Source organism: Alternaria triticimaculans, assembly GCF_023758025.1.
Source record: "Alternaria triticimaculans strain BMP 0046 chromosome Unknown scaffold_2, whole genome shotgun sequence".
In the NCBI taxonomy this organism is placed as follows: domain Eukaryota; kingdom Fungi; phylum Ascomycota; class Dothideomycetes; order Pleosporales; family Pleosporaceae; genus Alternaria; species Alternaria triticimaculans.
This window is the reverse complement of record NW_026055959.1, coordinates 1,373,972-1,396,990: the sequence shown is the minus strand read 5'-3', so window position 1 is coordinate 1,396,990 and position 23,019 is coordinate 1,373,972. Positions and strand designations below refer to the sequence as shown.

The 23,019-nt window shown below is 37.4% G+C and overlaps 7 protein-coding genes across 7 annotated transcripts; 3 read left to right on the top strand and 4 right to left on the bottom strand.

The window, feature by feature from the left end:
* Positions 1-231: 231 nt before the first annotated feature.
* Positions 232-881, top strand: J4E78_002129 (uncharacterized protein; the record flags this gene model as incomplete). Its single annotated transcript, XM_049362779.1, has 4 exons — positions 232-260; positions 365-449; positions 548-691; positions 747-881. The coding sequence occupies 4 exons, from the start codon at positions 232-234 to the stop codon at positions 879-881; spliced, it is 393 nt and encodes a 130-aa protein (XP_049225371.1).
* A 394-nt stretch (positions 882-1,275) lies between these two features.
* On the bottom strand, positions 1,276-3,024 carry J4E78_002128 (uncharacterized protein; the record flags this gene model as incomplete). The annotated part of the gene is made up of 1 exon (XM_049362778.1): positions 1,276-3,024. The coding sequence occupies one exon, from the start codon at positions 3,022-3,024 to the stop codon at positions 1,276-1,278; it is 1,749 nt and encodes a 582-aa protein (XP_049225370.1).
* An 822-nt stretch (positions 3,025-3,846) lies between these two features.
* On the top strand, positions 3,847-4,890 carry J4E78_002127 (uncharacterized protein; the record flags this gene model as incomplete). The annotated part of the gene is made up of 1 exon (XM_049362777.1): positions 3,847-4,890. The coding sequence occupies one exon, from the start codon at positions 3,847-3,849 to the stop codon at positions 4,888-4,890; it is 1,044 nt and encodes a 347-aa protein (XP_049225369.1).
* A 278-nt stretch (positions 4,891-5,168) lies between these two features.
* On the bottom strand, positions 5,169-5,784 carry RPS14 (ribosomal protein S14, S11; the record flags this gene model as incomplete). Its single annotated transcript, XM_049362776.1, has 4 exons — positions 5,169-5,365; positions 5,420-5,504; positions 5,556-5,660; positions 5,716-5,784. 4 exons carry the CDS (start codon positions 5,782-5,784, stop codon positions 5,169-5,171), a joined length of 456 nt encoding a protein of 151 aa, XP_049225368.1.
* A 2,287-nt stretch (positions 5,785-8,071) lies between these two features.
* Positions 8,072-9,441, bottom strand: J4E78_002125 (uncharacterized protein; the record flags this gene model as incomplete). The annotated part of the gene is made up of 3 exons (XM_049362775.1): positions 8,072-8,483; positions 8,539-9,183; positions 9,248-9,441. 3 exons carry the CDS (start codon positions 9,439-9,441, stop codon positions 8,072-8,074), a joined length of 1,251 nt encoding a protein of 416 aa, XP_049225367.1.
* A 3,389-nt stretch (positions 9,442-12,830) lies between these two features.
* Positions 12,831-13,779, bottom strand: J4E78_002124 (uncharacterized protein; the record flags this gene model as incomplete). Its single annotated transcript, XM_049362774.1, has 4 exons — positions 12,831-13,242; positions 13,307-13,637; positions 13,688-13,697; positions 13,771-13,779. The coding sequence occupies 4 exons, from the start codon at positions 13,777-13,779 to the stop codon at positions 12,831-12,833; spliced, it is 762 nt and encodes a 253-aa protein (XP_049225366.1).
* A 718-nt stretch (positions 13,780-14,497) lies between these two features.
* J4E78_002123 (uncharacterized protein) lies at positions 14,498-14,968 on the top strand (the record flags this gene model as incomplete). The annotated part of the gene is given in 2 exon segments (XM_049362773.1): positions 14,498-14,503; positions 14,516-14,968. The coding sequence occupies 2 exon segments, from the start codon at positions 14,498-14,500 to the stop codon at positions 14,966-14,968; spliced, it is 459 nt and encodes a 152-aa protein (XP_049225365.1).
* Between the last annotated feature and the right edge of the window lie 8,051 nt (positions 14,969-23,019).

Genomic DNA, 23,019 nt, shown 5'->3' with positions numbered 1-23,019 from the left:
TGGAATTGGAGGAGTGAATTGCGTCCGTTAGATTTCATCGCGAGAGGCGGGGTCAAAACAGCCCCACTATCAAATCGCAACTTTAGCCCAACAACGCAGCCTTGAACACCCTCACCGCATTTACCCTCTTGCTCTGCTTAGTCAAAAGTACCTGCATCTACTTCGCCGCATCCCTCTTCATCTTCCCATCACCACAAGCTTCCACAGCACGCACATCAACCCTCCGCAACCATGTCCTGGCAAGGTGAGCAGCTCGAGGCGTCGAGTTTGGAAGGTCCTGGCTAACTTTGGGCGCAGAATACGTTGACACCAGGTACATCCAGCCTCCCAATCTATCACCTGTCCATAACTAACGTTATCACAGCCTCGTCGGCACTGGTAACATCGACAAGGCCCTCATCTGCGACATCGAGGGCTCGACTGCCTGGGCCGCCTCCGCCGACTTCTCGGTAAGTCGTCCGATACAATACGCGCCGGACACAGCGAGCACTCCAGAATCAAAGCTCCGGTGGCGCATAAACAATAGATTGGTGTTGACCAATTACAGCTGTCCGCTGAGGAAAGGGCCGCCATCGCCAAATCCTTCAACGACAAGTCAGAGCCCAAGAAGGTCATCTCGGAAGGTGTCAAGGTCAACGGTGTCAAGTACATGACCATCGAGGCAAGCGACGACTCGCTCAAGGCGAAGAAGGTAGGTGCCAGACATTGCCCACCATCAAGTGTTCAAGCACTGACAACAACCCCAGGGAAAAGAGGGCATCGTCGCTTTCAAGACTACCCAAGCCGTCATCATCGCCCACCACCCCGACACCATCCAGACTCCCAACGCCTTCAACTCCGTAGTTGAGCTCGGCGAGTACCTGAAGAAGCACGGAATGTAAAGCGCCTTCGATTCGAGCCTGTTTGTACTTTAGGGATATTTGCATAACCGAGTTGCGGAGCGATGGATGGCATCATGGGCGACTGCTCATGGACATATATATGATTGACGATGGATGAAATAGCGGCATTGGAGGATCCTCTTCGATACAATGACAACTCTCAACCCCTAAACCAGAACCTTGTTTGTTGCAGGTCCCAAAGAGTACTGTGCATCTCGCCGCCGAACATGCCAGTCTAGCTTCACATGTTGACTACAACAGCGACAAGAGACAAGCACACCGGAGCACATGTATGATCAAGCGCATTCACATCATTTCATGATGGGGCATAGACGTAACAAGCATGGGTCAGATATGTTCATGGTGTCCTAGCGATAAATGAGAGAGAGAATGCCTAAAGGCCCTTCATACACGCGAACTTCTTCACGACCTTTTCTCCAAATGCCTCCTGTAACTGGGCAGCAACAACCTCTCTCTTCTCATCTGCATTCTCATCGAGATCAAACGCGGTAGGCCCTTGCAAACAAGCCCTGATAACACCCTCCACCGTGTTACCTAGATAACTCTTCACGCCCCGTAGATGTTGTGGTTCCGTCTGTAGTAACCTTTTCTCCACAGCCCACGTATGCTTAGGCCGCGCCTTTTCAAGATCGATAGACAGAATCTGGTCAATGGTTTTCCAGTAAGCGATCTCCAGCAGTACGATACCGAGCGAGTAAAGGTCGAAAGACTTCTTGTAAGACTCACGACCGCCGGCATCTTCGCGATTTCCTCTATGCTGTACAGACGGATGACGATAGATGTCTGCAGCGGGATTGTCAAGAGGACGTTCAGTCATATCATCGCTGGTGGCCGGACGAGAATAGTCGAAACCACTAATCAGAGGATCCGCGTAGTTGACCTCGCCGTGCGTGACCTGACCGTTTTCAACTCTTCCTCCCTTCTTCGGAAAGAGGAGGATGTTGGCCGAGCGTAGGCCCTTGTGAAGCCAATCCACCGCATGGAGACGTTCAACTGTCTCGGTAAGAAGTCTCATGAGTGTGATACGGTCAGTGAGCGAAGGTATATCGTTCTCGGGGTTTGCGATGAGTGCGTGTAGAGATGTCGGTTCAGTGTCCGCCGGGACGGACGCGGGCTTTTCGAAGACTAGCCCGAAACGTCCTTCGTCCTCATCGATAAAGTAGCCTCGGCAGAAGGGTGCTCTAAACCGGACTGTTCTGTTGTGCTTACTGAGTAAGGCGGCCAGTTTCTTGACGCGAGCGTGGATCTTGGCGTCCACAGCACCATCCTGCTGCATGGGACCCGTGGTATCGGGTGATTTCCATTCTATCCACACAGGTGTGTTCTTGTAGTATGCCTCCGTGCGTACACCTTCATCAATCTCCAGGGGAAATTGACTGCCTAGCTTAGGGCGTATGTCCATGTACTGGAGCTGGGTATCACGAATGTCCTTTGGAAGATCTGGCATGTTGATCTTTTCTGCATAGCTTGTGGTAAGATCTTCGTGAGAGTCTTCGATAGCAAGGTGAATGAAGTTTTGCTGGGCTAAAGCAGCAAGAGGCTGACGGGCGGCACCACGAGCTGCGACGGCACCACTGTCCATCATACCATCATATTCGGAATCTTCCATCTCTATCAGTGAATAAGCCCTTCGAAAGCCCATCTGTTCTGATTGCTGGGATTGGTAGATTTGAACCATGTGCGACATCGTCCTGTTCAGCAAGACTATTTGGTCATTTGTACGCGTCTGCATATCGATGAGCAGGTCTACTTGAGCTTTGTCGAGCGCTTCGTGCATCTTGTCGTTGAAGTCGGCCAGTCTCGCGATTAGCTTCTCCATCTTGAGGTGATCGAATACAGCCCATTTGAGCCTCTTTGGTACATCCTTGAACTGTTGCACGAATTTGAGGGACATTTTTACCAGCTCGTCAGTAGGCGGGAACCGGACAGACCTTGCATTCCCTTCACCAGAGCCGTTGGTATCGTCTTCGATCAGGCGATCAAAATTTTGTAGGACGAATGCTTCAGCTGCTTCCTCTAGGAGAGGCTCTGTAAGTCTCTCGTACTTCTTGTCTAGTCGGCCGAATGAGAAGAGAAGCTTTTGTTGTTGCTCCATGATGTTGATAATGAGGCCTTTCGACATGTGATTCAGGACCAGTTTGTCGTCTCGATAATCGAGCTGTACAAGCTTTGCCCAGTTGAGAAGTCGATGTTCTTCCACTTTGAAGTTGACCAGAAGCGCTTGGCAGTCTTTGCGAAGATGACAAGCATCTGCGATCAGTTCGTAACCTAATCAAGATTATTAATGCATCTTCAGGCGTAGGTCAATGGGTATGCCAACCTTGGATACATCCCGCAAACACCTGGAAGAAGAAGGATACACCTCCGATAGCCAACTCTGCCATCTCTAAGGCTGTTCGGAGTAACCTTTGAAAGGGACAGCTGGACGGTCTCGCCGAGAGAGGAAAGCAATGAGATGAACGCAGACTTGGAGAATTACTCAAGGGTAAGCAGCGAGAAGGCTGATATTTCTACCAAACCTCATGGCGACATGAGAGCATAGCACGCCGCGATGCAGGCGCGCAACCTGATCTGTAACCAACACTGCCCCGTGGCCTCGAGCTGAAGGCCGTCATCACATCCCAGACCAATCCAGGAGGCTGGAATAGTGGGGTCCGGTAAGGGTAACAGCGCGATGGCGTTTTGCGATACATGACGAAGGCTGCAATCGTGGCTGAGGAGCGTTCTGCTGAACTCGTTAGGTGCAGCAGAGACATCACCTGGAGGTGATAGGCTGACGGGTGTATGCCTCGAGGAAAGCCGCGGCCCGCACAGCCACGCTAAGAAGCCACGCGAACATGGACCCTGGTCGACGCGTCGCATGCTGCCACCCATTTGCTCACCACCAAACCAGTGACAGGCGAACCGGTCACCAGAGCTACGACGGGCATCTGGCCCCCCGGAAATGCTTCTCGAGCATCTGAATCCTTGGTATCGCCCCGCATCAGAGTTCGAGCCAACGCCCTTCATCGCCCTCTTCTTCCGAGCTCCCGTCAAGCTACTCCTCTACCATGCATACCACCTTATCACATGTCTGCGCTCAACCCCGAAGCCTCTACAACGCCCACCCATTCGAGTCGTTTGCATATCCGATACGCACAATTTGATACCGGAAGATGTACCGGAAGGCGATCTGCTCATCCACGCTGGTGACATGACGAATGACGGAAGTGTGGCGGAAATACAGAAACAAATAGACTGGCTGAGCTCGCTCCCGCATAGAGAGATTGTAGTGATCAGTGGGAACCATGATACTTTTTTGGATCCAAGGACACGACCATCGCTGTCCGAACAGCACAGGACTGGAAGGCTCAATTGGAAGAGGGTACACTACCTGCAGCACCGACGGTTGAGCCTAACGATCAAGGTTGAGCCTAAAGACGGCGATCAGATGGATGTTACCACACCCTTGCTCGCAGCGGAGCCAGGTCAGAGAAGGATACGAATCTACGGCGCACCACATATACCAGCGTGTGGAGACATGAACGTGCATGCCTTCCAGTATGAAAGGGGACGAGACGCGTGGTCAGAAACTGTGCCTGAAGATATCGATATATTGGTCACACATACACCGCCGAAATACCATCTGGATCTGTCCCTGCCGACGGGGATCGGCTGCGAGCACCTCCTTGCTGAGGTCAGGCGAGTGAAGCCAACACTACACGTGTTCGGCCATGTGCATTGGGGCGCAGGGCAAACTGTAGTTTGGTGGGACAGAGCTCACGACGCATATGTGCGAGGGCTTTCAATCAAGTCCAAGTGGACGCGAGGTATCCTGAATCCAAAGCTTTGGTGGAATGTAGTCAGGGTCGCGTACCGTGGCATGCGAGAGCTGCTCTGGGATCGCGTGTGGGGCGGGCAGAGTCCAAATACTATCATGGTCAATGCAGCCCAGACGTGTGGAAATACAGGCAAGTTGGGCAATCCTATCCAAGTCGTCGACATTTGATATTGTCCGTCACGTAATACCCAAAGCAGTCGTAATCGTAATGTGTAAACCTCATAATCAACACAGCAGTAAGCACTTGATTGTCGGGAACTCTTTTCGAACTAAAAAGGGTTCTGTTGATTTAGCTTGACTATCTCGTAGGAGAAGCCAAGTACAACAAGGAGACCAGGCGATTCGCCGTTCCCCGCGACTTTATTTGATTGTGGTCATGAAACCATAAATCGTGCATACCATGCCATGCCATATTCCACCACTGAGCCAATGATTTGCGCACATGCTCAGAGACGACGACCACGGCGACCACCCTTCCTCCTGGTGGAGTCGGATGGGGTGGGAGTAACGTCCTCGATACGTCCGATGCGCATACCAGCACGGGCAAGAGCGCGGAGGGCGGACTGGGCACCGGGGCCGGGAGTCTTGGTGCCGTTACCACCGGTGGCACGGATCTTGACGTGGAGAGCGGTGATACCGAGTTCTGCATATGTTAGCTCCTGTTCCCGTTCCAGATTATCCATTCCAATCATCTTACCCTTGCAGCGGGCAGCAACGTCCTGGGCTGCCAACATGGCGGCGTAGGGAGAGCTCTCGTCACGGTCGGCCTTGACCTTCATGCCCTTTCGTACTGGTCAGTGGCTGTCGCATGCAATCGGTATGGCTGCACTTACACCGGTGACACGGGAGATGGTTTCGCGGCCAGAAAGATCGGTGATGTGGACGAAGGTGTCGTTGAATGAAGCGAAGATACGGGCGACACCGAAGACAAGCTCACCCTGCGTTGCTGTCAGTCCGTGTCGTCGCGATTTCCAATGTCTGCTGGTCACGCACCTCGCGGACCTGGGGTCCGAGCTGGATGTTCTCCTGGGGAGCGCGGGCGACCTTCTGCTTGGGAGGCATGTTGGCGGTAATATGGGTTTCTTGACGTGACTGGCGGTTCGTAGCACTGACGGCGATCGAGTCGAACTTTCGGTGGTGGGAGGTGGAATTTCGCTTGTTCGCGGGTGTCGGAGTAACCAAAACGCCGTGCTTAGCGCGCCAAGCCGCCTACTTAACTTTTCTTTGGCTGCCGCAAGCGACCTGCAGTTCCTCCATCGCTTTACAATGGGCTGACTTCCTCCACCTCACTCACGCACAAGAGCGTGCGACACAACAGCAGCCATGGACGACCGCAAGAGCGTCGGTATTATCGGCATGGGCGACATGGGCAAGATGTACGCCCGCCGGCTGAGCACAGCTGGCTGGAAGTGAGTGCACTCGCGACTGATAGCTTCGGAGCTCCAGTGTCTTCTGCAAATGGTAAGTCCTTCACTCTTTCATCCTCCCCTCCCCCGTTATGATGACCGTGAGTGCATTTGGCTCGAGTACGGCGCATGTCCACACTGCTGCCGTCTTGGTTTGCAGTAATTGGGCATGTTGCCGTCCATGATGTGAATTCTCGCTACCTTATTTTATACACCTCTGAACTACAACCAACTACATCGCATTGTTCATTACTATGGCGCGAACTTTGCTAACCAGTGGCTCACAGATCGATTCCTCTCCGTCGAACGCGCTGACATGCTCTCGTTGAAGGGTTCACGCCTGCGATCTTCCAGACAAGTTTGATACATTAGTGGCAGAGTTTCGGGACTTTGTAGGATAGCGCTTTTATATATCAATGAACGAACGCATGCTGAGACTGCGCCAGCCCAGAGTTGAGATCATGCAAAGTGGTCATCTTGTGTCTCGCTGCAGCGACTTCATCATATACAGCGTCGAGGCGAAGAACATCGACGCGGTCGTTAAGACTTTCGGCCCATGTATGCCGCCTCCTGTCACTGGTCAGTGTCATTACTGACTCAAGCCTACGTTCAGCTACAAAGGTCGGCGCAATAGTCGGTGGTCAGACCTCGTGCAAGGCCCCGGAGATGGAGGCTTTTGACAAACACCTCCCTAAAGACGTCAGCATCGTCTCGGTGCACTCCCTTCACGGGCCAGGCATAGACCCGAAAGGGCAGCCACTGGTGCTGATCAAGTATCGCGCCTCGGATGCTGACTTTGCGTTCGTGGAGAATGTTATGTCCTGCCTCGGGTCCAAGCACGTCTATCTTTCCGCCGAGCAGCATGATCGCATTACAGCGGACACACAAGCTGTTACTCATGCCGCTTTCCTCAGTATGGGCGGTGCATGGTTCGCGAACAACCAGTTCCCGTGGGACAGCTCGCGCTACGTCGGCGGTATTGAGAACGTCAAGATGAACATTACCCTTCGCATCTACTCTAATAAGTGGCACGTCTATGCAGGTCTTGCGATCCTCAACCCAGACGCGAAGAAGCAGATTAAGCAGTATGCCGAATCTGTGACCGAGCTGTTCAAGCTCATGCTCGCAGGGCAGCGGGACGAGCTCCGTGAACGTGTGCATACCGCTCGCAAGGCTGTGTTTGGCGATAACGAGGATGGCAAGAAGCTGCTCCTTCGAGATGACTTGCTTGACCGATTCGCTTTAGGCACAATCCCAGAGAAGAAACTCAAAAACAACCATCTCAGTCTACTCGCCATGGTAGACTGCTGGTGGAAGCTAGGCATAGTCCCCTACGACCACATGATCTGTTCGACGCCTGTAGGTCCCCAGTTTTCTTTCCTCTTTACATTACTCTTCCAAATTCTTATCCACTAACACACATTCAGCCCTCGCGCATGTGGCTCGGCATTACAGAGTACCTCTTCTGCAACCCCACGCTCCTCGAGGAAGCCATCGACACGGCCATCGACGACAACACGTTCCGGGCCGACGACCTGGAGTTCACCTTTGCCGCCCGGGACTGGAGCTCGCGTGTCAGTCTGGGTAACTTTGATGGCTACCGGGAGAAGTTTGAGGAGATCCAGAGATACTTCGAACCGAGGTTCCCGGAGGCGACCAAGTTAGGGAATGAAATGATCAAGGTCATCTTGCAGAAAACTCAGGAAACTTGAGGTTCTGAGTAGAACCCATCAAGGGTTTAGTAGATATTGAAGGAAAGCCCTGCGATAATTATACGCATGAAAGTGGACACGGATCATAACATATAGGTGTAGAATGCACGTCGTGAAGTCAAAAATATATACATTACGTGCATACTCATGTACCCAGCTGACCCAACGCCTTGTCCTTCAAACTACGCACTTGGATTTTCCACAACTCGATCGTGTCGGCCGCTTTCACATTTAGTTTCTTGTAGCCTGTCCGGACTCGAACTCAGTACTCTCCCCGATGTCGCAAACCCCAAAACCTTCTTTGCCTCCCTTGATCCCCTTCCACTCACAAGCCTCTTGCAGCTCCTTTGGCGGTGCCATGACCTCTTCCTCGGTCAACACCCAAGTACCCCAATGCATGCCTAGCGCTCTCCTGCATTTCGTGTCCACGAAGATGTTGACCGCATCTTTGGGGCTAGCATGCACGTTACTGTACATCCAACGAGGTTCGTAGGCGCCAATAGGGATAAGACCGAGATCGAAGGGGCCGCGATGTTGACCGATCTGTGAGAAAGCCGGGCAAGTGGGTAAGTGCGAGTACGCAGCCGAGTAGTCGTCTTCTGTGGTTGGAATGCTAGCCGGAACCGTGCGGTAGCCTGTGTCACTGGGTAGGGTCAGCATAAAGAATGAGTCATGAGTGTGGTACAAAGCAGACGTACCCAGCAAAGTAGACCTTCGCTCCGCCAGATTCCACACTCCAGCTTGCCCAAAGCGTCTTGGCCTTATCGAAGGGCGTCCTTGCACTGATATGCTGACAAGGCAGCGCACCAATCGTTGCTGTAATACCACTAGTCTTGCCCATGTCCACCGAACTCACAGAAACAGAGCCAGCCCTACCCCCCTTTTGCGACAATTCCTCCAACTTGACATCTCTACTCTCCCACCAATCCAATTCTGTGACTTTCGTAACCCCGCTCTTCTCAAACCACTCTTTATTTCCTAGGGGCGCAAAGAAATGCGCCTCGGGGAATTTCTTTTTCAAGCGCTGGATTGTTGGGTAGCTTAAGTGATCGTAGTGATTGTGGCTTATAACTACTGCATCGACAATTGGTAGATCTTCAATCTCACACGGAGGGGGCGTGTAGCGTTTAAGGCTCTTTATAGTGAACGGTGCACAGCATTCTTCAAAGACAGGGTCAAAGAGAACACGAAAGCCGCTCGGGAACTCTATATAGTAGCATGCGTGACCGAGCCATGTTGCACGAAGTCGTGGTGTCTCTCGGGAGGGAAGGAACATTGGTTTGTGGACTGGTACTGTCGGTGGCGAGGTGTCTGGATTGTGGGCTTGACCGGTAATCTTGCGCCTACCACGGAGTGTTAGTTCGCAACTTGTAAAGTCTTCATAAAATTCCCGTATGCCGGACTTACCAGAGCATACCCTTGATTTGCAGTTCCCAAGCACTTGACTCGATATAGCTATCCCACGGGTTCGTAAACCCCTTGCCGTTCTTCAGGTGATGTCTCTTTTCATCGGCTTCCTCGGGTTTCGCAGCAATCTGTGCTGGATTGCTTACCACGGCGTAAAGACCTACGCCAATACTTGCACCACCTATTGAACTCATCTTGAGCGTCCGAGCAAAGTGTGGTTTTTGCCAAAAGGGCTGACGTTTCCCCCAAACCTGGTAGTGTCGCGATTCACTGAGTAGCCTTCGTATGATGCGAGACGGAAGCGACAGGCGAGACATTGGATATATACACGCGTCTAGACTAACTCAAGCGGCCTAAATAGGAGCTATAATGTATTCGCGAAAGAGGAAAACAATGCGCGCCCACCCTCGGCCGCATTTCATGTAGTCGGCGAAAAGTTGGGCCAGACCGGAGATAGCCATCGTCGACGTTAAGGCCGTAGATGCATACAAGTCGTCATGCAACTCGCTCGCTACTGGCCGGGCCCACCAGGCAACAACAGCAATGGATGAGCGGCTTGTCTCCTTGTCCGAATCTTTCGCCATTCGCGCACGCCCAAATTCGCTTAGGCAGACACTATTCAGCTTGCGCGATCGCAGCGCACGATATATCGCGGTCGAATCGGCGGAACCCGATGTCGTCCGCATGACGCACGTCGCACGCCGCATATCCTGCGCCGCATGCAATACGCGGAGCTTGTACTAAACTATGTCCACCCACAATACTATTTAACTAAAAGAAAGAATAGAGTGCGCCTTTAACTTAGACTATAGTTTAGTTCTAGGTTAAGCTAAGTTTTTAAGATAGTACTTTAGTATATAGTATAATTATAATAGCTTTAATATTATTTACTAAAGTACTACTAGTTTAGTATATTACTATAGTACTATAGTTACTAGTAAAGCTAATAATTTAGAAAGATACTATTAGTTACTAAAAAATACTAGTAACTTTTAAAAGAATATTTCTTAGTTATAATAAGTTAAAGTTTTTAAGTATAATAGTATATAAAGCTATATACTACTAATATTCTTTTCTTTTTTATATAACTCTATAATAGTAACTTTTATAATACTAACTTATATAACTATAAAAAAGATTAACTTTAGTATAATTATATTTAAGCTAGTACTTATAAAGTAAAAAGCTAATAATACTTAGCTTAAAATAATAATAATTTTAGCTACTAATTTAGTAACTTTAAAAAAAAGTAAACTTTAGTATTATAACTATAAAATTTAGTACTAAAAAGACGTTTATAGTATATAAAGAAAATACTTTAGTTATTATATAATACTAATAGCTAAAGTTTAAAAGCTAAATTAAAAAATAGAAAAAAATACTAAGATTATAGTAATTATAATACTATATAATAATATTTTATATTAGTACTTTTATTTTTATTTATTAGTAAACTAATTTTATAGCGTAAACTAGTCTAAAAAAAGTAAAGTCTATTACTAGTATATAAAAAAACGTATTTTTAAAAAGATTAAAATTCTACATTTAGAGGTATAGGTATTAAGTAGACTAAGGCTTAGGTTTTTAGCGCTACTACTTCTAGCGTAGTAGTTAAAGCTTTTAAAATTTAGAGTAGTAAAGTAACTATTCTATAAATACTAATATTTACTTATACTATAGTAGAGAGAATTATAATATAATTATATATTCTTAATAGCTTATAACTAACTAAGCTATAGATTATAAAGTAATAAAATACTAAAATCTTAGTATATAAAATTATACTTCTATATATATACTCTCTATTCTTTATCTCTATCTCTATTTTTATTTTTATCTTATAGCTTATAGTAAATTAAAAATCTAAAGACTTATTAAAGACGTAAATAGTAGCTTAAATCTAATACTAAAGCTATACTAGTATACTAAATAAGCTCTTAACTATATTACTAATATCTCTTTTATAAGTTCTTCTAGCGTTAGTAAGTCTAAAGCTAATCTTATTACTAGTTATATTACTTTACTTACTAAAGCTTAATTAAGCCTTTTATTATTAATTAATTACTTTTCTTTTAAACGTATTACTACTTTTATAAGTTCTCTTAAAGTTATTATTTTAAAAGCTATTATAAAGGCTACTATAAACTACTCTATTCTAGCTATACTAAAGGCTATTATAAGCGCTTTACAGCGCTACTTTACTAGTACTTTAAAGCTATATACTAGGCTTATTAATATTTCTATTATCTCTATTTCTATTATTTCTATTACTTTTATTATTTCTATTATCTCTATTATATATATAACTAGTGTAAGATCTTTTATTATCTTTTTTTTTAGTTTTACTTTCTAAAAGCTTATTAGTAAAATATATAAGCTCTTTATTAAGTGTAATATTAATAAATTACTTATAGTAAGATAGTAATACTACTTTTTTATAAAATTTACTAGTACTAAGTCTATTACTTATACTATTTTTCTTTATAACTTTATATATATAGTAAAGCTTATAGTAATACTATTACTATTTTTAGCTATTAAGAAGTCTATATATTAGTAATATAAGGTCTTAGCTAAGATACTTTATAAAAGTTCTAAAATATAAGATAAAAAAAATATAGTATTTATAGCTTATTTTTTATAGAAAGATACTATTTATTAGATAGTAGCTATAATAAACTACTTTAAGTTCTATTAAGACCTAGGCTATAAAAGAATAGTTATTACTTTATAGTTATTAGAGAATACGTACTATAAAGCTATTATAGTATTTTTATTACTACTATATTATATAGTTTTTAATTACTATCTAAGCTTCTAGAAGTTATATAAATAAGTATAGTATTAGTTAGAAGCCTTAGTGCTAATAGTAATATACTCTAAGTTTATTAAAATCTACTAGTAGTTCTAAGACTAATAGCTAAGTATCTTTTAATATCTTTTTATTAAATAAAGTCTATAAAATTAGGCACAAGGCACTACTTTTTTTTTTTTTTTTTTTTTTTTTATAAAATATTAACTATTTTTTTATACTTAAAAATTTAAAAAAAAAAAAGATCTTATTAGCTTTATATAAGCTATATAGTATTAAATAAAATTAGTAAATTATTATTAAAAATAAATTATATAATATAAGTTAAGTAGTATAGCTAAAAGTAGTAAGGTAGTAACTATAGACTAGCTTCTAGCAAAATTAATAAAGTATATTAAAATATTCTTAAAGACTTTGTATACTATTTAACTAAAAGAGAGAGTAGAGGTAATACATTTATAACAATAATAAAATAATAGACTAAGCTAGATGCTACATTAGCGCTAACTAGATATCGCTAGTGCTGATAATTCGGAATTTAGCGATCACACCTACCTTAAACTCGCATTCCTAATAGCTGACTAGAGGTGATGCCTGAACAGATTATACCACACAGTAGGGGAGTGTGAATACAGTGCCCATACCCGTGTAAGTAACGAAACACTGCCTCCATACTAACAGTGCATATCCCAATCTCGTCCGATAGCGATATCTTTGCAACCAAATCCCCTTGTGCGCTTCGGTATCTTCAAGTGATAGAAGTAACATCTACTACCAAGGTCGTTCCTCAATCGGCACTTCTCCTGTTGTTTTCCAATAGCTTATCGCATCTTGGTATGCTTTCTGGTAAGTCTTCCGTCGATCCTCCATTGACGGTCGGTCGGGGTTGTTCTGGTCGTACTCGTTTTCGATATTGCGGAACTCTGCGTCTGCGGGAAAGATCTTATCACCCGCAGCCGGCTGGATATAGTATACTCGCAAATCTTTGTCGACACGGTTATCTTTGCTCCAGCGTAGCAGCGCGTCCAGATCTTGACATTGACGATTGTAGGTGAGCTCAGGTTCCGCCGCTGGCTCTCCTTCGACCCACATGTAGTTGAGAACATCGTACTGGACGTAGCACGTCAAATGATCCACCAAGGCGTGGAGACAGTGCTCGGTATGGATCCAATCCATTGTATCGCTACAAATGTGAAGATACGGAGTCAGTGTATATCTCACATGCAATTTGCGCGGCTACAACTTACTTTGGGTATCCGTAATAATCACGGTAAAGGCGCTTCCGGATGTGATCGAGGCAGTGAATGTTATGTGGATGCGCGAATCGGGTGATGAACTTCTTTTCGCCGTAGCCGAAGCTTTGGGGGACACTGATATAGCGGTCTGGATCTTTGCCAAGGATGCGCATGTCGTCCTCTGTTATCAAAAATGGATAACCGGAGGTTAGCGCATGCCATGCTGCGTCAACTTCTGGACTTGGCGGTTGCTGCCAGATGGGTCCGTTACTTCTTGCGAAGACAGGAACGTTGGTATGGTTGGGGTGAGTGCTGCGATTGATCTCTTCCAAAAACGATGGCTCTATATCATACTGTGTTAGTCACGTATTCAGCGACAGGAAGACCACGTACCAGATGAGCCCTGTTCATTGCGCAGGTATCCACTGTTGGATATCAAGCCTAAGACGAAGAACAAGATAGCCACCACAGCGTACCTCAAGCATGAGCAAAGCAGTGGGAGAGACGTGGCGGATTTGGTGCGAGCTTCACCGCTTGGAACCGTGGATGGCAAAAGCCCCTCTGACTCTTCGGGGTCTTCATTTCGAGGCGCTCTACGCGATGAGTGATTCATATTGCAGGGTAAGCACTGAAAAAGTGTGAGAATCTATTACGTGCAATGCCTTCAGCATACAAAGTCATCGGGAGATAGCTGAGCCCGCTGCGCGCTTTTGGGGGCAACAACGATAACGAGCATCACAATGAGATACTTACGATCGATGTCGCGGGACGGAGCCTCGGAGCATCATTACTGAGGGGTACTGCATGCAGGTTGCGTAGGTACGGTCCTGCTTCGGCACATCCGCGGGCCTGTCGAAAGCTACCTAGGTACCACGTTAGAACTGTTGAAGGTCGAGTTCCGCGTCCGAAGCCGAAGCCGAAGACTGCGCGTTTTCTAGTCAAACTTTGTTGTTTCCTGGATATTATGTCAGCTGAAGCCAACTACAAGAAGATCGACCGAAGATAATAACATCACCATCGGAGCGACACGCTACTATTGTGCAGTCTTTACGTACACGCCCGTACTCTTCTCGCTCGTGAAGTATACCACTTCTCTCTTTTTAACCCGTAAAACAGGAAGAAAGGTACCAACCCACATGGAACGAATGCGGAGCCAGGACTCAGCTTAATCATAAGTATACAGGATCAATGTTCCAACGCTTCATGACTGTTCTCCAACAGTCGAGCATGGGCGCGGAAGCCGAATCTGAAAGCACCATAGAGGAGCGAATCGGCCTTACCTCACTCTACCCAAAGAGCAGCAAGGACACATCCAAGCCACGGAAGAACCTTATCCTACGAACAGTTGCTGCCGTTCTCGTTGCTACCCTGGCTATATGCGGAGCTTACACGGTCGGAGCCCAAGCGATCGAAACGCTGACACGGGATGACGCCCCATGCCTGTGCGGATTCACAACTGCCGAGGGAATTTCGCGGAACTGCCAGTTCGATGAGATTGAGTTATGTTGGTTGAGACCGGAATGCATTGACTTCGATCTCACGCATGAGTTCACGACAGCCTCTCGTTCTGACAAGGGGGGCGCCTGGCTATACCAGACGGAGATGGATGGCAAGTACCGTCTCATCAACGGGACCGAGCTATCTATGCTGATCGAGCCCGGGAGGACCATATAGTTTACCTACGAGCAACATGTTGTGCATTGCATCTTCTCGTGGAGGAAGCAGTTCCGACAGCAATTCACAGGCATCGTAATGCATATAACCGCATTAGATAAGAGATATATTAGACATTGCGGTAAGATGTTTATACTTAACGCCTTAAGACAAAGGTACAAAGTAAGTAATAAGAACGTAAGTAATTATAGCTAATAAAAGCTTTACGCTAGTAGCTAGTATAAGCTTTAAAGCCTATACTTATACTTAAATTTAAAGTTTTTTTATAAAAAACTTTAAGTATATATATTAGTTAGTTAGTAAGTTAATAATAGTAGTTTACTAAGGCTATTTAAGTAAAGTTAGAAAAGTATAGTAGCTTAATTTTTTTTAAAATTATCTAAGTACTTTAGATTTTAATTAGTATATAGTTTATTTTAGCTTTAAAAAAGTAAAAATATATTTTCTTTTAGTATATATAGTAAGTAAAACTAAAAATAATAGTTTAGTAATAAAATAAAGCTAATAAAAAAGTATAGTATAAGTAATCTTAAGAAGTAATTATTAAAAACTAAAAAAAGTAACTATAAATTCTTAGAAGTATATTTAACTAATACCTAATACTTAAATATAAGATATTAAAGTAAAAGTATTAGAAAATAACTAAATTTAAAGCTTATTTACTTAGAGAAGCTTTTAGTTAAATAGATATTAAGATATAGTTTTAGTAATATATTATATAAACTCTTAAGTAAAGTTTTTAAAAATAAAAAGAGCTATCTAAATTATAAAGTAATATAAAGTTAATATAGCTTTTTAAGAACTATATATATAATATATAGCTAAGCTATATTACTAAAAGTTAATAAGTATAGCTATTATATAGTTAAGTGTTACTATTTAGTTTAAGCTTATAAGTATTTAGCTTAAGCTCTTATTATAGTACTAGAGTATTATAATAGCTAGTTATAAGATATAGTCTATAGTCTAATACTTTTCTATAATATTAATAGATTTATACTAAGCTATTATAGATAACTAGTTAAGTCTAGTATAAATAGTAGGTATAAGAAGCTTAAGTATAAAATTAATAAGCTTAAGTAATAACTCTACGTTATATACTAAAAGATTAGACATATTATTATACTTTTAAAAAGCTATAACTATATTAATCTAGTATATATAGTTACTTATAATATAGTACTTATAAGCTTTAAAGTTATATATTATCTTAGTATAAGTATATAAAAGTTCTAGAGTATAGTATTAGTAAAGAATATATAAAATAAAAAATTAATATACTTCTAGCGTAGTAAGTAAGTAGAGATAATAAAGAAACTACTTCTTAGATTCTTTAATATATATACTATTAGTAATAGTATTACTTATAAAGATATTATACTTTATAATAATTAGTAGAATCTTTATAGCCTATATTATTACTTATAGTAAAAAAGTATATAATACTAAGTTTTATAAAAATAAAGCTTAATAATATTATACTACTTTAAGTAAGGTAACTTATATTTAGTATATAGCTTAGTAATATAATATAAAAAAAGCTATCTAGATAGTATTTAAAACTAAGTAATATAAAATAAACTAGTTACTATAAGCTTATAGTTATTATAAAGAGAAGAAGCTTATAAGAAAGTAATAGAATTTATATAGATTTTATAGCCTCTATCTATAACCTTAAATAATAATAAATAAAAAGTAGTATCTATACTCTTAATTATAGTAATATTATAAAGTTACTACTAAATAGATAGATATTAGTTTAAGATAAGATTATATAGACTTTAGCTAGATATCTATAATAAAGTTAAAATTTTATACTTCTATATAATCTATCTACTAGATACTAATAATAAATACTTAATATAGAGCTAGAATTAAGAAAAAAAGTATATATAGTCTTACTATCTTAGAATATTTTCTTCTTATAAATAAACTTATAAAAAGAAATACTAAGTAAGCTTATTAAGTAATAGTAAAAGCTTACTTTATAATACTATAAAGTTATTTAAATCTAGATATTTACTACTAGTTAATACTTTATTACTAGCCTTAAATATCTTTATAAATAGCTATTATAGCTTATCTAAAGTAGCTTTCTATTAGCTTTCTTTAAGACTAAGAAGTCTTTCTACTTTTATAGTTTAGCTATAACTTTTTCTAACACTTATTAAAGTTATATAATACTTATTATACTTACTTTTTACTATAGTTCTATTAGTGCTATAAGAAAATAGAAGCTATAAGAAATAGACTTATTTTTAGTTTCTAATAAGTTTATTATAGTTTATATTAACTTTAGTAGAGACGTATTACTATACTTCTACTATATTATAGTAATATATTTATACGCTTTAGATCTTTTATATAATATTCTCTATAGCTTTAGAAGTAGCTTTAAGCTTAATATCTAATCTAGTAAGAGTAGAATATTATATACTAGTAGGTTTATTCTTAAGAGATTTAGTAATACTACTTAGAAGCTCTATAGTAGCTTAATTAGCTAAGTATATAGTATTATTAAAATTAATTATAGCTTTACTAAGTAGCTAGTAAATATTACTAGAGAGAGTATTAGATATAGCTAAAGTAAGTAATTCTAAAGTATTAGCTAGTATGCGTAAATAGACTAAGACTTAAGATAATATACTTTATAATCTAGTAAGTAAGACTACGCTAATAATATAAATAAAAGAGAGTATTATATTTATAAAAGCTAAATATATAAGCTAATAAATATACTTATAGAAGCTTTACTATATAAAGCTATATAATATAAAAGGCTTATTAGAATTATATAGTAGTAGTTTCTTAAAAAGAGTAGATTACTAATTAAGATAATATTAGTTAAGTAATTATACTAGTAGATAATATTTTTAATATATAAAAAGCGCCTTAAAAGGTTAGTTACTAATTTTAGGTAGTAGTAGCTAATTAATAGTATCTAAGAGTAGTAGTAATTAGTTAAAAACTAGCTAGTAATTAGTAGGTAGTCTATAGTAGTAAAGCTTCTATAATATATAGAATTTAAAGCTTACTATATATTCTATAAACTTTATAAAATATTACTATAAATAAGTATAAGCTATTATAAGTATAAGATACACGCTTTATTATCTATATTTTCTAAATATAAATATTATTCTACTTCTATAAAAATTTACTATCTATCTTAGTTTACCTTACCTTTATATATATATATAAGTCTTTTAGTCTCTCTAGCTATAATAGCTCTATCTATAGATAGCTATAGTCTTTTATTCTACTTTTTTTGCTATAGTAGCACTATTCTAACTTACGCTATCTATTTTAGATTAGAGTTAATATATCTTATATAACTTAATATATAATCTAGATATTAAGTATATTACTAATAATATTCTTATAAAGATTAAAATATTTATTAAAGAAGCTAAGTAATACTTAGCTAAAGGTAAAGAAGCTAGTAAGAAGAATAATTATAATTTTATCTCTAAATAGATTATAACCTTCTAAATATATCTTAACTATTATAGCTAATTAGAAGAAAAATAATCTAATAGTATATAGCTATAGTAGTAGTAGATACTTAGATACGTTAATTAGTAGAAGCTAGTGTATTAGTTACTATACTTAGTTAATAGCTTCTATAAGGCCTTATATAAAGCTATTAGCTACTATTACACTACTTAGATACTATACTTTAATTACGCTATCTTTAGTCTATATCTATAATAACTTTAAAATAGTTAGATTAACTACCTTTACCTTTATTTTACTATATTTATTACTATCTTTTAGAATCTTTAGCTAAAGCTATTAAGAATATCTATTCTTTAAAAAATTCTTTTTATTTAGCTAATATTAACTCTTCTTTTTCTTTATTAAGAGTAAATATTTAACTAACTAGTCTTAGCTCTATTTTTATATTCTTAGTTAGATTTAGCTATTAAATAGCTTTGTAAATACACTAAACTTATTACTAAATAAATTATAATTTTTAACTAAACTAGCTATTACCTAGCTATATCTTATTTAATCTAGCTATACTATTAGCTTTATAGCCTTTATTCTATTACTTAAAAGTATATACTAAAGCTTTAGGTAACTATCTAGCTAATATTAGTCTACTTAAACTAACTATAATTCTAGGTAAACGCTCTACTATAGTGCGTAAAATATTTCTCTTTAAATTTATTTCTCTATATCTACTTAATTATCTACTTATTTTTTAAGTTACTTCTAGCTATTCTTAATATTATTAAATTTATTTTTTATTTTATTTAAACTACTTATACACTTATAGTAACTTTTATATATAAGTTTATCTTATATCTAAAGTAGTCTTTAGATTTCTATTAAGACTAGGTTACTTTTCTCTTTAAACCTAGATTTATATATATAGATATTATACTAGAATAAGCGCTAGCTTATAAAGATAGATAAAAAGGTTAGATATAAAGCTTATAAACTTTTTACTATAAAAGATAAAAACTATAGTAGATAATATTCTTTTATATTTCTTTCTCTTTATAATATTATATATACTAGTAGTATACTCTTTATTTTTATAACTATCTTTTACGTTTCTTTTATTTCTAATATAATATAGAAGAGTACTCTTATATTAATAATATTATAGATTAGAATATAAATATTATTATAGTATAGTAGAAGTATATAGATAATAAGAATTTCTATTCTTTATAACCTAAACTCTATATACTAAAATTAGTTATTAGAGTACTCTATCTATACCTCTTTAAATAGCACTATTATTTATTTATTTATATTTACTTCTAACTCTCTAACCTTAGTATTATAAAGTATACTACTAAGTTCTAAAACCTTAAGATAAGCTATTATAGTAGTAAAATTTACTCTAGAGCTAGTAAATTTATAGTTAAGACTATTACTATATTAGTAATCTTATATATCTATTTATTTAATACTAAGACTTATAAGTTATTTAAGAACTATTTATATAGAAAGAAGATTAAGCTAGAGTTATATAAATAGTAGAGTTAGTTAATCTTCTTACTCTAGAGGCTCTATATACTAATATTATCTATTATAGTTTCTAGCTAAAGTTCTCTAGTATACTCTTCTAATACTATATTTTAAAGTAAAGTTCTTAGTTTTTTTTCTATAGTATTACTTACGCGCCTATTACTCTATAGATAGATAATCTAAATAAAATTAAACTAAAATAAGTATCTAAAAAGAAGTAGAATACTATATTAATCTTGCTAGGCTATTCTCTAAGCTATCTATTAGTACTAAGATATAAATACATTACCTATCTACTTACTTAGAAGTTATAAAACCTTATACTTTTTACTATAATAATTTAGATATAGTGCTACTATAATACTATATTTAGTAAAATACTTACTAATAGCTACTAAAAGCTTAAATAAAGTAATAAGATTTATAATATGCTTTTAAAAGTTTAAGTATAATTTTAAAGTACTTACTATAGCTTTCTATAGCTTTTTTTATAGTAGCTTTTTTTTACTATTATTTAGATTTATACTATCTTAAATTTAACTATAAAGAATATTCTATTAGTATAAGGTATTCTTATAATATTACTAGACTAGAAAATTATTTAGTAGCTAGAACTAATTAGATATTAGCGCTACTAAAATAGAATAGAAAAGTTCTAGCTATATATTTAGCTAGCTCTATTTATAAATTATTATATATATTCTATTAAGTTATTAAACTTATAAATAACTAGTAGTAGTACTTCTATATTATTTATAGTTTTAGAAGTATAGAGATACTCTATATATTACTAAGAGGCGTACTATAGCTTAATTTTAAGATACTTTAGATATTCTAATTATTAGATATTCTTAACTACTTATATAGATATCTATATCTTATCTAAGACTATTACTATATACGTTTAGTTAGCTTTATATACTCTTTAATACATAGTATAAATATTTAACTATTATCTCTAGTTTAAATTCTAACTTTTACTTATTAAGTTTAGTATACTAACTAGTAATATATTATCTAGCTACTAATACTTAAGTAATTTTAGTACGTAGCTTTAATAGTTTAGTTCTTTTATATATATTCTATTTAAGTAGTAAGTAAAATATCTTAGTATATTTTAGTTAGTATATATACTACTATATATAGTATCTTCTTACTAATATTATTTTATAAAATTCTCTCTAGGTCTTAGAGATAGAGCCTACTACGTTATATTTTATAATATTATACTATATTATAAATAAAAAACAAATAGACTTTTAAGCTATTAAAATAAAGCCTAAACTTAAATGCCTCTTACTATCTATCTATACTTCTCTTTCTTATATATTTATAATAAAAACTTATAATCTATATTAACTTATTTATTACTACTAATAATATATAAATAATATCTAGTAGTAGTACTACTATATTTTACGTAGTTCTTCTTAAAAGTAAGTACTACTACTACTTCTATTATAGTTATAATTACTTAAAAGCTTAAGAAAATTCTAGAATTAGTAGTAGTAATATATCTATAGTATAATAAAAGTACTATACTTCTTTAGTAGTTTAATATATTAGCTCTAATACGTTAGAATAGCCTTAAAGGCGCCTATAATTCTCTACTAGGCTAGTTACGTATTCTACTATAAGCTTATTAATAAGCTATTAGTATTACTCTATTATCTAAATTATCTATCTTACTTATATTATTAGCCTAATTATAAGTTTATAGTTATTATTATTATTATTATTATTAATTACTAGCTTATATATAAGCTACTTAGAATATAGAAGTAGATAGTACTATAGTAGTAGAAGTAAGAGATATCTCTACTTCTATCTTAAAAAGCTTCTCTACTATAGTTAGAATATATAGTATCTAATTCTAGCGCTAATAAATAAGTACTTTATAGTATATAAAGTTCTTCTAATAATTAGTCTACCTAGAACTTCTACTAGTAGTAATAAAGTCTTACTAGTATATATACTACACTTTAGTATAGACTTTAAGTACTATAGAATTACCTATTAGTATAATAAAAATAGAGCCTAAGTAGTAAATATTAATACCTAAGAACTTATTAGATATATAGCGTACTAACGTATAATTTATATTAAATTTAAAAGCTAGCCTAGTATAGTAGCGTACTTAATCTATTATCTTTTTAAACTACTAGTTCTTAATAATATAGTCTATAAGCCTAAATTTACTAAGCTTATACTTAGTAATAACTATAGTAGTCTTAGTTATAGTAGTTTTAAAATAGCTTATACGCGTTTTAGAAATAATAAAAGCTTTTATAAATAATATAGTTACTATATTAATAGATAGAAAAGAAGAAGATATAGAAGATATAGAAGGTATAAATAATATAGAAGATATAGAGAATATAGAGAATAAAGAAGATAAAAGAAAAGAAAAAGAGAAAAGATATTTTTACTTTTCTATAACTATAGCTAAAGAGTCTAGTGTAATTATATATATAAGACTCTTCTACTATCTTAGAATAGCTATTATATAATAGATTTAGAGTTATTCTACGCAGAATTAAAGGCTATAAACTACTATACTTTACTACCTTTCTACTCTATAGCTTTATTTTAAAAATAGCTTTAAATACGTCTTTAGACGTTTATTACTATTTCTTTATAGTTATAGCTTCTCTATCTTCTACTTCTATATAGAGCTTCTAGAGAGTAATAAAATATATATATAATCTCTAGATATTCTTCTAAGAATATATAGAACGCGTAGAATACTCTATTATACTTTTTTCTCTATAGTTACTAAGTTAAATTCTAGCTTTTTACCTTTATACTTTTATATAAAATTTAAAACTATTAAACTTTATAGCTTAGTTTTAATTTCTAAAACTTTTAAAAGAATATATATACTACTACTTACTATAAAATAAAGTATTTAGAAAATATACCTATATTGTAATTATATACTATATTACTTAACTACATTATATCTATATTTCTACACTAGTATACTTAATAAAGTAATTATTTTATAAAATAAGTTTTATATAATTTTTAGCTCTCTCTAAGCTCTATTTTACTTTATTCTTTAT